General features: G+C 42.7%; 1 protein-coding gene across 2 annotated transcripts in view; it reads left to right on the top strand.

Moving 5' to 3' along the window:
- Positions 1-239: 239 nt before the first annotated feature.
- Positions 240-15,219, top strand: part of LOC130281679 (alpha-2-macroglobulin-like protein 1) — a 79,628-nt gene continuing 64,648 nt past the window's right edge. Inside the window, exons 1-4 of one of the 2 annotated variants that reach the window (XM_056529152.1) lie at positions 240-439; positions 1,836-1,963; positions 2,102-2,276; positions 3,661-3,844. In XM_056529152.1, the coding sequence (XP_056385127.1) occupies positions 2,209-2,276; positions 3,661-3,844 (252 nt within the window). In that variant the 5' untranslated portion in view covers positions 240-439; positions 1,836-1,963; positions 2,102-2,208. The remainder of the gene's footprint in view (positions 440-1,835; positions 1,964-2,101; positions 2,277-3,660; positions 3,845-15,219) is intronic. The other variant, XM_056529153.1, reaches the window with a different exon arrangement.

Raw genomic sequence — 15,219 nt, 5'->3', positions numbered from 1 at the left:
AGTCCCCCCCCCCTCCCCTTCACATATAGGGGGAGATTTTTGAAAACCTGTGCAGAGGAAGACTTGCCCAGTTGCCCATAGCAACCAATCAGCTTGCTGCTTTCATTTTTATGAAGGCCTGTGAAAAATGAAAGAAGCAATCTGATTGGTTGCTATGGGCAACTTAGCAAGTTTTCCTCTGCACAGGTTTTGATAAATCTCCCCCATAGAGATCATTCCCAGTATGAGATTTATTCCCCTGCAGAGAATACAGAGCAGGGGGGAGGGGAGGAGCTGTGTACTCAGCTGGATGAGATGAGGGGGGGTGGCTTATTTTCTCATGCAGACAGAGAGGAAGAAAAAAAAAAAGCTGTGACATCTTGTCCACAACAGACTCAGAACTGTGGACAACAGTAAAAGAAAACCCTCTGAACTACAGAGCTTCCTGCCCAACAAACAGGTAAGAAAAAGACACACATGCTTCCAAAACATATAACACATGTATATTGCAAAAAAACTAAACTTACAAAGAAGATGCCATATAGTCAAAAAAAATTAACCACCGGAGTACCCCTTTAAGTTTGATTCTGGAGTACCCCTTTTAACCAACGGTTCCCTTCCAACCAGGGTGCCTCCAGTTGTTGCAAGACTAACGTACTGATATCTTTCAGCCCTTTGAATACTGTAGTAGATTGTTGCTTGAAGGAACTAAAGTTTGATTCTGGAGTACCCCTTTTAACCAGCGGTTCCCTCCCAACCAGGACTGATATCTTTCAGCCCTAAAAAGGGCTTTTTTGGGTGCTGTCCTTAAAGCAGATGTTACACTAGTGCTTTAGGAGTAAACTGGACCCTGAATACACCACCTAGCAGCAACCTAGCTATCGCTTTCGCTTTACAGCAGGAGCAGCTTCTCTGACCCTCCACTTCCTAAGCCTGCAGCATACTGAATGAGGCTAAAATGGCGTCCGTGCAAGAGGTAGGAGGGTCTGGAAGGGAGGGACTGATGCTGATTGGCTGTAATGTGTCTGCTGACTCTGACTCACAGGGTCAAAGTTTACTGCAATGTTAAAGTATAGGGGGCGGATCGAACTTCACATATGTTTGCCCGGCGATGCGAACGCGAACATGCGAAATTCACCGGGAACTGTTCGCCTGCGAACAATTCACGACATCTCTAATCCTTATAGTATAAGTGTTAGCAGTGTCACCTAAGACTTTCGTTTGTGGCCAGCTCTTCTCAGCTGTATATGAATATTAACCCTTCTTTATGGGACTCATATAAATACAAAAAGTTAAAGGGGTACTCCGCTGCCCTGCTTCTGGAGCTCCGCTCCCCAGCGTCCGGAAGTTTATTGTTCTAAACAATGTGTGCAGGCTTCCGTGTTCAGGGCAGCCCATAGTGACGCCTCGCCCACCCTCTCAACGAAAGTCTATGGGAAGGGGGCATGACGGCCATAGACTTTCATTGAGGGGGCAGGCGTGACGTCACGAGGGGGCCGGCATGACATCACAAGGGGCGGCCCTGAACACGGAAGCCCGCACACAGCGTTTGGAACAATAAACTTCCGGACACTGGGGAGCGGAGCTCTGGAAGCAGGGCAGCGGAGAACCCCTTTAAAGGGGTACTCCGGTGAAAACCTTTTTTCTTTTAAATCAACTGGCTCCGGAAAGTTAAACAGATTTGTAAATTACTTCTATTAAAAAATCTTAATCCTTCCTGTACTTATTAGCTGCTGAATACTACAGAGGAAATTCTTTTCTTTTGGGAATGCTCTCGGATGACATCATGAGCACAGTTCTCTCTTCTGACATTATTATAATGATAATAATAATGCTTTATTTATTGTTGTCCTAAGTGGGATTTGAACCCTTGCTGTTGGCTGTCCGTGCATGGTGGGAGTTGAAGTTTTGCCACATCTGGAAGGCCAAAGTTTGAGATCACTGCTTTAGATCATCACTTCTCGTATCATTTCAGTTATATGTGGTAAATATCATTTACATTGGCTTATTTCCAGGAACACAAACTCCACAGGAGATTAGACGTCATGGGTTGGTGCTGAAATCTTGCTCAATAGCCAAAATTCTCTAACACAAGGTTATTTCCTCATATTTCTACATTCAGGAGGTGACATAGACTCGGGGATAATAGACGTTTCTCCTACTTAACCTCTTAATATTAGAAGAGAAAGAACATTTTGGAGATTTAGTGGAGGTGACGTGTGATCCAACATGTGGCTTCTCTTGGTTCCCGTGTTTCTAGCAATCTTCGGCTCATCGCTGACATCCGCATCAGAACCGTAAGATCCAGATTATGATTATTTCTAGTGCGGGTTATTATTTTCTCAGAGAACATTTAATAAATAGTTACAGTAATACTATACTTAAAATAACTTCATTACGGAATGTATCAATGTAATGCTATGTACGAAGTCTCAGAAGGTACTCACTGTCCATGTGCAGATCCTTCTGTTGGGTATTTGTTAGGGGGTACTGTATGCTCAGTAGAAAAATAAAGTATTTTGAATAATTCTCCCCCAGATAGAAAGATACTGTATCTCTGGCGAACCTATAGGTAGCTCATATGCAAATCAATGCCCAAATCTTTAACTATAAAATATTACTGAGATAAAAACAATACTGGGATAAAACACTACTATCAGTGTTATCAGATCAAATAATGCTATCTACAGACAGATATTAAAAGAGCTTTATTCATCATTCAGTCGTCATTACAAGTCATACAATAAATTACAATCAGACAAAACATGACAGTACAATATACAGCAGAGGTTCACTAAGCTATACACTATACCACATGCTACACTAACATTCCGCTCCATCACTCGTTATCGAAGAAACAAAGTTGAAAAACCAAAAACACATTACAGTCTGTGATCGGGGAGGGGGTTGGGGTCAGACAGGGGTAATCATGCTTGGCTGTAAACCTTTAATGGGTGGCCCCAGAGACTGTTTCTTCCTTATTGAGGAGAGCTGTTTTGTATGTAAAAAAAAAAAAAGGATACAAACATTTAACATGAAAATAAGGATTTTCTTCATGTTTCTTGCACAACATCTTTTAAAAATCTTATAGAGAACACAGGGGTTAAAGGGGTGGAACCAGGGTAAAATATGGCATCCGTCCCTCCTTGCTGCTGAGGTGGTCAAGAAGCCAAAATCAACTGACACCTCCCAAATATCTTGCAAAAATTGATAGACTGCTAACGGAGAATGCGGTTTACCAAAAATTAAAAAGTGATCCTTTGTGGAGGTCTGAGAACCTTAGACACCTGAACTCCATTGAGCATGCATGTCTTGTTGGTGCATACACACTTGATAGATTGATTGAGGTTAAAGGGGTACTCACCCAAGAAAAAAACTTAAACCCCCTGCACCTTAGTGCAGGGGACGAGATTTGAAAAGTTATGTGAGGATATGTGGTCGGGATATGAAGATGGCATATGAGGACGGGATATGAGGTCAGGATATGAAGATTACATATGAGGATGGGAAATGAGGACGATATATAAGGTCAGGATATGAGGACGAGAGCATCATTGTTGCTTTTTGTTTAGGAAGGAAGACCAGGGAATACCAGGTACTCTGCTAGTTGTAATAAACACATTGTATTGTATTTTGATATGTTCATAAATGACTCCACAATTCTTATATATTTCATTACAGCCATTATGTGATCACAGTTCCTGCACACTTAGAGGAGGGAACAGAAGGGAAAGCTTGCGTGGCCTTTCTTGATCTGAAGGGGGAGACTGACATTAAAATAAAGCTGAAGCATGAGGAACAAGTTCACATTATAGCTGAACATAAAGTTACCAAACATGATCATTCTGAGTGCTATGCCTTCCAGGTCTGTATACATTTACTAAAGTAAGGTGACAGATCAATGTATAATACATACTACATATGGTGTTTCTATTAAAGTGGATGTATAGATAAAAATTATTACACTGTAATTATTATTAACACTGTTATGAACCCTTCTGCCAATCACCTGCCGAAGCAATTCCTACTTTGTTGTTCCCCACTTCCGCTCAGCCAAACACATAGTTCAGTAGCAGGAATTGTCATCAGAATGGCACCGAGTGGGGATAGGCATTCTGATGTCAGAACCTGAGGATCATAGAGGAACGAGTGGTATTTTATAGGCTGCATTCACATCACTTTATACATGGTATAGAATCGTACAGTATATATCTATGCACATTCATTGATTTCTATGTTAGTTTAGCCTCGGTTGTAAGTAAATTGTTTGAGGGTTTCCTAAGAGATGCTATTTTGGAATATCTTGATAAAAATAAATGTATGACCCGATATCAGCATGGATTTATGAGGGATCGATCCTGTCAAACTAACCTGATCAACTTTTATGAGGAGGTAAGCTCCAGACTGGACCAGGGGCAATCACTGGATGTCGTATATCTGGATTTTTCCAAAGCATTTGATACGGTTCCACATAAAAGGTTGGTGCATAAAATGGGAAGGTTTGGGCTGGGGGAGAATGTGATGTGTGCAAGTGGGTAAGTAACTGGCTCAATGATAGGAAACAGAGGGCGGTTATTAATGGTACTTATTTTGATTGAGTGACTGTTACTAGTGGGGTACCACAGGGGTCCATCTTGGGTCCTGTCCTATTTAATATATTCATTAATGACCTTGCAGAGGGGATGAATAGTAAACTAGCAATCTTTGCAGATGACACTAAACGCTGTAAAGCGGTAAACACTATAGAGGACAGTGCACTGCTGCTAATGGATCTGGATAGGTTGGAGGTTTGGGCTGGGAAGTGGCAGATGAGGTTCAACACTGATAAATGTAAGGTAATGCACATGGGGAAGAAACATCCGGGCTGGGATTATGTATTAAATGGGAGAACACTTGGGACGACTGACGTGGAAAAGGACTTAGGATTCTTAGTTAACAGTAAATTTAGCTGTAGTGACCAGTGTCGGGCAGCTGCTGCCAAGGATAAAAAAATCATGGGGTGCATCAATAGGGGCATAGATGACCACGACAAGGAAATAATTCTACTGCTGTACAAATCACTAGTCAGACCACACATAGAATACTGTGTACAGTACTGGGCACCAGTGTACAAGAAAGATATAGTGGAGCTGGAGAGGATTCAAAGACGGGCAACCAGAGTAATACGGGGAATGGGAGGACTACAGTACCCAGAAATATTATAACAATTAGGGTTATTTAGTTTAGAAAAAAGAAGGCTTAGGGGAGACCTAATAACTATGTATAAATATATCAGGGGACAGTACAGAGATATCTCCCATGATCTATTTATATCCAGGACTGTATCAATAACAAGGGGGCATCCTCTACGTCTAGAGGAAAGAAGGTTTCTACACCAGCACAGATGGGGGTTCTTTACTGTAAGAGCAGTGAGACTGTGGAATTCTCTCCCGGAGGGGGTGGTCATGGTGAACTCTGTAATAGAGTTCATAAAGGGGCTGGATGCATTTTTGGAGAGTAACAACATTACTGGTTATGTATACTAGATTTATAGGGACAGAAGGTTGATCCAGGGATTTATTCTGACTGCCATAATTGGAGTCGGGAAGGAATTTTTACTTCTAGTATGAGGGGTTTTTGCCTTCCTCTGGATCAACTCAACTCAATAGGGACTTATTACGGTTATAGGTTGAACTTGATGGACTTTTTTCAACCTTATGAACTATGTTACTATGTTATGAACTATGTAAGTCATGTCCAACACATTCACCTGTTTTGGTCCATTTATGTCATTGTCAATTTTTTTGTCTTGATTTTAATATATAATTTTTTTTAACATAACTGTCTATGAATAATTGTTTTAAAAAACTTTTTTTTAAATATGTGTAACAGATGCAAAAACTATGATGCAAATGCACCCATTGGAAATGCTTGTTGCTAGAGCGTATATTTGAAAAATTTGATTCAGCCGATTCACCAAATTTCCCCCAAAAATTAGGTTCCATACAAATTTATTCACAGCTAATATATTTTTAAAAACGACTATTTCTGGACTACAGAGAGCCTCAATAGGGGTGTAGAACACTTTGCTTTGTTCTTACATGCATATGGAGTTTCCTGGGGTAGTGAAATAATACTGGTATTCAGAATAACATGCAGATTACAGGCATTGCTTTTAGAATCACTGCTGCAGAGCGGCACAATGACAGAGTCTGGAGGTGGCATCCGTGTGAGGAGACCATATAGTGGCTGAATGACACAGCGTGGAGGTGTTGGCAGCATGAGGAGACCATATAGTGGCTGAATGACACAGCGTGGAGGTGTTGGCAGCAGGAGGAGACCATATAGTGGCTGAATGACACAGTATGGAGGTGTTGGCAGCATGAGGAGACCATATAGTAGCTTATTGACACAGCTTGGATGTGGCTGAAGCATGAGGAGACCACATAGTGGCTGAATGACACAGCGTGGAGGTGTTGGCAGCAGGAGGAGACCATATAGTGCCGGAATGATGCAGTGTGGAGGTGTTGGCACCATGAGGAGACCATATAGCGGCTGAATGACACAGCTTGGATGTAGCTGAAGCATAAGGAGACCATATAGTGTCTGAATGGCACAGCCCGGAGTTGACAGCAGCATGAGTAGACACTAGGGCTTCACAATCTCTAAGATTAACCCCTTAAGGACAATGAACGTACTCCTACGACCCCGTTTCCGAGTTCTTAAGGACCGAGGATGTAGGAGTACGTCCTGTCTATTCCCGGCCCCCCGCTGCTAGCCGGAGGGGAGCCGGTGCCCGATGCCTGCTGAAATCGTTCAGCAGGCATCGCGGCATATCGCCCAGGGGGGTCATGATGACCCCCCATGTCGGCGATGGCCGCAGATCGCTGAACAATTCAGCCCAGCGATCTGCGGCGGATTCCGGGTCAATCGGGTCTCCAGTGACCCAGTGACCCGGAATTACTGGCTGATCGGGGCCGTCTCTGAAGGCCCCGAACAGCCATAGCCAGCAGGGGTGAGGTGGCACTGGTGCCACCTCACGATCACCCTGATTCGTCGGCCGGTTTACCTTCCGGAGGACGTGAGCGGGTGCAGGAAGAAGACCCCGGGAGCTGGGGACCCCGATCCCTGGCGTCAATGTTGGGATCGGGGCCCCAGGAGCGGCGGTGGTGGCGGCGGCGAGGGACTGACCTGCAGCGTGGATCAGCAGTTGGGTGAGTGACAGCCTCCTGCTGTTGCTAAAGGGCATGCTGGGAGCTGTAATTATGCAAAAGCAGGAGGCAGACCACCACAACTCCCAGCATTCCCTTATGGGCATGCTGGGACTTATAGTTTTGCAACAGCTGGAGGCACATTTTTTCTATGGAAAAGTGTACCTTCAGCTGTTGTATAACTACAACTCCCAGCTTGCACAATCAGCTAAAGTGCATGCTGGGAGTTGTAGTGGTGCATCTGCTGGTTGCATAACTACAATTCCCAGCATGCCCGTTGACTGTCGGTGACTGCTGAGAGTTGTAGTTTTGCAACAGCTGAAGGCACACTGGTTGTGAAACACTGAGTTAAGTAGCAAACCAGTGTGTCTCCAGCTGTTGCATAACTCCAATCCCCAGCCAAAGTAATATGCCTCCAGCTGTTGCATAACTACAAGTCCCAGCATGCCATTCCGCTGTTCGTACATGCTGGGGGTTGTAGCTTTTGCAACAGCTGAAGGCACACTGGTTGCAAAACACTGAGTTTGTTACCAAACTTGATGTTTCACAACCAGTTTGCACTGATAGACCGTACATGCTGGGAGTTGTAGTTTTGCAACAGCTGAATGTTTCTCCCCCCCCCCCCAATATGAATGTACAGGGTACACTCACATGGGCGGAGGTTTACAGTAAGTATTCGGCTGCAAGTTTGAGCTGCGGCAATTTTCTGCCGCAGCTCAAACTGCCAGCGAGAAACTACTGTGAACCCCCGCCCGTGTGACTGTACCCTAAAAACACTACATTACACTACACTAACACAAAATAAAATAAAAAGTAAAAAACACTACATATGCACATACCCCTACACAGCCCCCCTACCCAATAAAAATGAAAAACGTCTGGTACGCCACTGTTTACAAAACGGAGCCTCCAGCTGTTGCAAAACAACTACTCCCAGTATTGCCAGATAGCCACTGACTGTCCAGGCATGCTGGGAGTTTTACAACAGCTGTAGGCACCCTGTTTGGGAATCAATGGTGTAGAATACCACTATGTCCACCCCTATGCAAATCCCTAATTTAGGCCTCAAATTCGCATGGCGCTCTTTCGCTTTGGAGCCCTGTCGTATTTAAAGGCAACAGTTTAGGGCCACATATGGGGTATCGCCGTACTCGGGTTACAAATTTTGGGGGGTATTTTCTGCTATTAGCCTTTTTAAAAATGTAAAATTTTTGGGAAACCAAGCATTTTAGGTAAAAAAAATATTTTTTTTTACATATGCAAAAGTCGTGAAACACCTGTGGGGTATAAAGGTTCACATTACCCCTTGTTACGTTCCCCGAGGGGTCTAGTTTCCAAAATGGCATGCCATGTGTTTTTTTTGCTGTTCTGGGACCATAGGGGCTTCCTAAATGCGGCATGCCCCCAGAGCAAAATTTCCTTTCAAAAAGCCAAATGTGACTCCTTCTCTTCTGAGACCTGTAGTGCGCCAGCAGAGCACTTTTCATCCCCATATGGGCTGTTTTCTGAATCAGGAGAAATTGGGCTTCAAATTTTTGGGGGTATTTTCTGCTATTACCCTTTTTAAAAATGTAAACTTTTTGGGAAAGCAAGCATTTTAGGTAAAAAAAAATTTTTTTTACATATGCAAAAGTCGTGAAACACCTGTAGGGTATTAAGGTTCACATTACCCCTTGTTACGTTCCCCGAGGGGTCTAGTTTCCAAAATGGTATCCCTTGTGTTTTTTTTTTGCTGTTCTGGCAGGATAGGGGCTTCCTAAATGCGGCATGCACCCAGAGCAAAATTTGCTTTCAAAAAGCCAAATGTGACTCCTTCACTTCTGAGACCTGTAGTGCGCCAGCAGAGCACTTTTTCACCCCCATATGGGCTGTTTTCTGAATCAGGAGAAATTGGGCTTCAAATTTTGGGGGGTATTTTCTGCTATTACCCTTTTTAAAAATGTTAACTTTTTGGGAAACCAAGCACTTTAGGTAAAAAAAAAAATGTTTTTACATATGCAAAAGTCGTGAAACACCTGTAGGGTATTAAGGTTCACATTACCCCTTGTTACGTTCCCCGAGGGGTCTAGTTTCCAAAATGGTATGCCTTGTGTTTTTTTTTTTTGCTGTCCTGGCACCATAGGGGCTTCCTAAAGGTGACATGCCCCCCAAAAACCACTTGTCGCTCCTTCCCTTCTGAGCCCTCTACTGCGCCCGCCGAACAATTAACATAGACATATGAGGTATGTCTTTACTCGAGAGAAATTGGGTTACAAATACAAGTAAAATTTTTCTCCTTTTTACCCCTTGCAAAAATTCAAAAATTGGGTCTACAAGAACATGCGAGTGTAAAAAATGAAGATTTAGAATTTTCTCCTTCACTTTGCTGCTATTCCTGTGAAACACCTAAAGGATTAAAACACTTACTGAATGTCATTTTTAATACTTTGGGGGGTGCAGTTTTTATAATGGGGTCATTTGTGGGGTATTTCTAAGATGAAGACCCTTCAAATCCACTTCAAAACTGAACTGGTCACTGAAAAATTGTGAGTTTGAAAATTTTGTGAAAAATGTCAAAATTGCTGCTTAACTTTGAAGCCCTCTGGTATCTTCCAAAAGTAAAAACTCATAAATTTTATGATGCAAACATAAAGTAGATAAATTGTATATGTGAACCAAAAATTTTTTTATTTTGAATATCAATTTTCAAGCAGAGTGCTTCAAAGTTAGAAAAATTCTAAATTTTCTTTTTTTTCATCAAATTTGGGGATTTTTCACCAAGAAAGGATGCAAGTTACCATAAAACTTTACTACTATGTTAAAGTAGAATGTGTCACAAAAAAATATTCTCGGAATCAGAATGATAAATAAAAGCATTCCAGAGTTATTATTGTTTAAAGTGACAGTGGTCAGAATTGCAAAAAACGCTCTGGTCCTTAAGGTGTAAAATGGCCTGGTCCTTAAGGGGTTAAAAGACAAATTTTGAAATTTCAATTGAAGTTTTAGGGTAGCTAGTGCTGCCATAAAAAAATTTAGGCACAGACCCAGGCCCAGCAGTATCAGTAAACCATGTATTGGCTGAATGACACAGCCTGGAGTTGGCTGAAGCATGAGGAGACCATATAGTGGCTGAATGGCACAGCCTGGAGTTGGGGCAGATGTGGAGACAATAGGGCCTGACAATAAAAGATAAATTTTGACATTTCCATTGAAGATGTATGGTACCTAGTGCAACCATAAACATATATAGGTAATAGGCCCAGCGGCATCACTAAACCATGTAGTTGCTGAATGACACAGACTGGAGTTGGCTGAAGCATCAGTAAACCATATATTGGATGAATGTCACATCCTGGAGGTGGCTGAAGCGTCAGTAAAACATATATTGGATTAATGGCATGGTGGCTGAAGCATGATGATACCATATAGAGGCTGAATGAGACATCAGGAGTCCTGAAAGTGACCCTAATGCAAGGAATTTCTGAAACTGGGGACCAGCACCTTAGATATGTTTTGTAGTATCCATGGCAGCACAATGAGAGAGCCTGTAGGTGGTAGCATCAACATGAGGAGACCATAGAGAAGCACAATTAGAAAGCCTGGAGGTGGCAGCATCAGCATGAGGAGACCTTAGAGCAGTACAATTAGAATGAGAAGATCATATGATGGCACAACGAAAGTGCCTGGAGGTGGTAGCATCAGCATGAGGAGACCATATGGTGGCACAATGACAGAGCATGGAGGCGGTAGCATCAGCATGAGGAGACTATAGAGCAGCACAAGGAGAGAGCCTAAAGGGGGCAGCATCAATATGAGGAGACCATAGAGCAGCACAATTAGAGAGCCTGGAGGTGGCAGCATCAGCATGAGGAGACCATATGGTGGCACAATGACAGAGCCTGGAGGTGGTAGCATCAGCATGAGGAGACCATATGGTGGCACAATGACAGAGCGTGGAGGTGTAAGCATTAGCATGAGGAGACCATAGAGCAGCAGAATGAGAGAGCCTGGGGGTGGCAGCATCAGCATGAGGAGACCATATGGCGGCACAATGACAGAGCCTGGAGGTGGTAGCATTGGCGTGAGGAGACCATAGAGCAGCACAATGACAGAGCCTGGAGGTGGCAGCAGCAGCTTGAGGGCCATGTCAACTGAGAGTTGAGTCTGAGGAACCCACCAACTATTGACTGAGGGTGTCGGATGTCACTTGGGATAAAGTGGATGACCAAGTGAACAGATCAATCACTGCTGCTGGGTTGCTGGTTGCGACACAACTGCTAGCTGACACCAGGAGCTCAGACCTCTTGCTGCAACTCCGGCTGCCACACACCCCTACTCTGCGGCAACCTCTGCCTGCGCCTGATGAATTAAGGCCTCTGCCACTCCTCTGTGCACGTCCTGGCACTACTCTGCCTGACATACTTATTGCGTATATGAGGGGAGTACAATACGCTTCACTACGCTTAAAACAGTATTTGTGCAGAACAGCGCTACAGTACGCTTAATAAACGTATTGGATTAAAACACTAGCCGGTGATTACTTTTGGCTGTCCTTTCACAGTATGTAGGCCCTTGACAGATTAATAGGTACAAAATAGTACACTACTTAGATGTAGTTATGTGGTATGCTCTTATGAGGGCAGAAAAATAAGCTACAGTACACTTAAAAAAGTATCTGAGTAAATACACAAGCCGGTGAGTAGTTTTGCCTGGACTTTTTTGCCTAGTTTTGCCTGGACAGATTATGAGGGCAGAAAAATGTGCTAAAGTACACTGTAAAAATATTTGAGTAAAACATCAGCCTGTGATTACTTTTGGCTGTCCTTTCACAGTATGTAGGCCCTTGACAGATTAACAGGAACAAAATAGTACACCACTTAGATGTAGATATGTGGTATGCACTTATGAGGGCAGAAAATGCAGTACAGCACGCTTAAAAAAAACTTTCACAGTATCTAGGCCCTTGACAGATTATCAGGTACAAAACAGTACACTGCTTAAATGCACACATGTGGTATGCACTTATGAGGGCAGAAAAATTCGTTACTGTACGCTTAATAAACATATTGGAGTAAAACACCAGCCGGTGATTACTTTTGGCTGTCCTATCACAGTATGTAGAATGCTGATGTGACTAGGATGTGAAACACTGCTGGAATGAGCTTTTCTATGTGACACGCACAGAGCAATGTCCCTCCTATCTCTATGCAGTGTAATGCATCAAAATGGCTGCCGATTATATAGGGCTGTGCCATCACAGGGGTGACTGGCTGCTGCATGTGATTCAGGGTCATCCCGCCTACTTCCCTTCCTGCCTTGCCTGATGTACTGACATGTGGATCCATTTTAGATGCCCTGGAGCCTGGACCGCAGGAAATTGAGTTTAATGAAGCGATAGAATCGCGGCGATTTTTGCATTTGTTGCAAATCGAATATTTCATGAAATTTGTAACAAATTTGGGTTCATCAGCTTCGATTCACTTATCTCTACTTTTTGCCTCCTTCTGAAGTCATTGATTACAAGCGGCTATTGAAGTCATCAATTACAGGCGGCATTGGTTTCTTCACTTGCTTCTTCTTGCTGATATGTAGTCTCAACCTTTCACTGGGAGACTCACTAGCTCCTTGCCTACAAATTACAACACCTTGGGATCTCATGCATACCATTAACCTGTCTGGAGACCATTTTAACTGCCTTGTTGGCAATATACCTTAGATTTTCTCCTATCCGTCTCCTAAGCTCCCGACTAGTCTTGCTGATGTATTCTGTACCACACTATCACGTGACCTTGTACACCATTCCTTTGCTCCTTAAGTCATAAAGCCACATATCTTAACAGAGCATCATGTGATTGTGCTGGTAAAGGTTGTAGTGACATAAGTGTTGTTGCATGTGATACACACGCTACATTTAAAGCACCCCTATCTAACCAGGGCTTACAAAGTTTCGGTGTGATAAAATGATTCTTCACAAGCCTATCTCACAGGCTATGGCCTCGTCTAAATGAGTTCTGAGGATGGGGGCAAAGTATCTCACGATCTCTGGATCCAAACTTTGCAATGTTTGTTAAAGTGGTATTCCAGGATTTTTTTTTATTTGACTATGCTACAGAGGCCGTGTGATAGTGTAATTCAGAATATTGTGTCTGTACCTGTGTGTGACAGTTTTCTCACAATTCTTCTGTGATTTTCACTCCAATATTTATTTTTAAACAGCATACAAAATGACTGTTGTCTCAGATTTTTCCCAGGTTGCAATGCGGCCGAGACCTAACATCACTAGTCAGCTGATGACAGGGAGCCTGTCTGCTTCAATGGGTGGCGCGATCGCTTGGTGGGAGAGAGATCAATCTGCAACTAATGCAACAGCTGTAGGCACCCTGATTGAAAACCACAGGTCTTTTGAATGGATGCAGCTCATTTATGTTTTAATGGGTGGGGTGGCTGATGTGTGGGAGGGAGGAAATTGGAATTATGGGATTTGTAGGCAAAAAAGAAAACTCATATAGGAAATACCAGTTCACAAAAAGCTATCCACAGTGTTATGGTAATCTCACAGCATAGTCATTTAGCCCCAAGACAAGCGCAGATCCTTCCTAAGCATGTCCATTACTGTCTGCCAGGTACGTACTAAAATCACCTTATGGTGGATAACCACTTTAATAATAGACTTCACCTACTCACCTCACCACCCTACCCCTCATTAAAAGTGGCCATGATCCTAACCACAAAGTCTGCCTCCATTTGAAGTTTAGAGACTAACAAGTCCATCCTATTTCTCTGTTGGGTTTCTTGATATGTCTTCCTCAGAATGGGATCAGGATATCCCCCATCTCTACACCTCAGTCTCAGATCCACTGATTGCATTTTGAATTCTAAAGATGATGAATAATTTAATTATATCTCTGCATACTGGCCCATAAAGATTCCTTCCCAAAGAGCCCTGGGATGGTGGCTATGCCAGTTCCTACACACAGGATCCTAGTATTGTGCACAGCACACTTTTCCTTACCTTAGTTGCAGCAGAACCTCTTTTTGATGTGAATTTTGTTCATGATAATTTGTATGAAATTCCTTGTTCAACAAGATGATCTTCAACAGCTCAGGTATTACAAGGATGAATGTACCTCATATTATAAACTAGAACAATATTTCATGTAATCTTGGAGTTCTGCACGCATTTAACCTGCAGCCTCTTGGTTTTATTGGGTCGAGTTTGTAGATTTTTACTCGTATAATTCAAATGTTGTATAAACACTTCGGGGGATAAAAGTCTGTCTTGGTCATGTGATGGAGATGCGGTGCTGGGCACGTTGTAGAGCTCTGATAACTGTAGGAGCCGTCTTTCTGTGTATCCATCACATGACCAGGGCATAGTATAATCCTGGAAATAACCAGTGATGGTTTCTATTGAATGACAGCAAATAGTACATTGGTAAATGATAAACTGCTTTATAATAAAGAAACTGTGATAACTCTTGAAGACATGGGGGATTACACGACAAGACAAAGGCCGGCATTTATCATTCTCACTCTATTGTGGCTGCTTTTCTACACTTTTTTTCCCGGTCTTTCCTGTCGTTGCGTCAAATTTATCAAAAAGGCACACGCTACTTTATGAATTTGGCGCAGTCATGAACTTCCTGTCAAAGCTCTACCTCACACTTTTCTAGTAGACACATTAGTTGGTTCACGCAAGAGGCAGCGTTCAGTCAATGAACTTGTTAAATTACTTTAAAAACACCGGGGGGAAAAAAGGGCTTTGAAACTGTTCAAATGGTAAAGAGTGAACCTTAAATGTGTTTTTGTATTGTTGATCATTTCAAATGAAAGAAAATGAGATAATTTTAAACCAAGAGTCAAATAGAAACACATAATTGACTGATTAATTAAACATAAATCAGCAGTGATTTAAGAATCATGCATACAGAACTAATACATGGACCACAAATGTATGAAGTGGACCCTATTCATTGCACAAAATAGTGACTAAAAGTAGGGTTAGATGAGAGCAAACAGGCAAGTTAGACATATAAAAAAAGGTGAATCGATAACAAAAAGCCACATGTCC

The sequence above is a fragment of the Hyla sarda genome, chromosome 7 (genome assembly GCF_029499605.1).
Source record: "Hyla sarda isolate aHylSar1 chromosome 7, aHylSar1.hap1, whole genome shotgun sequence".
Taxonomy (NCBI): Eukaryota; Metazoa; Chordata; class Amphibia; order Anura; family Hylidae; genus Hyla; species Hyla sarda.
The sequence above is the reverse complement of the archived record's forward strand: the minus strand, read 5'-3'. Positions and strand labels throughout refer to the sequence as shown.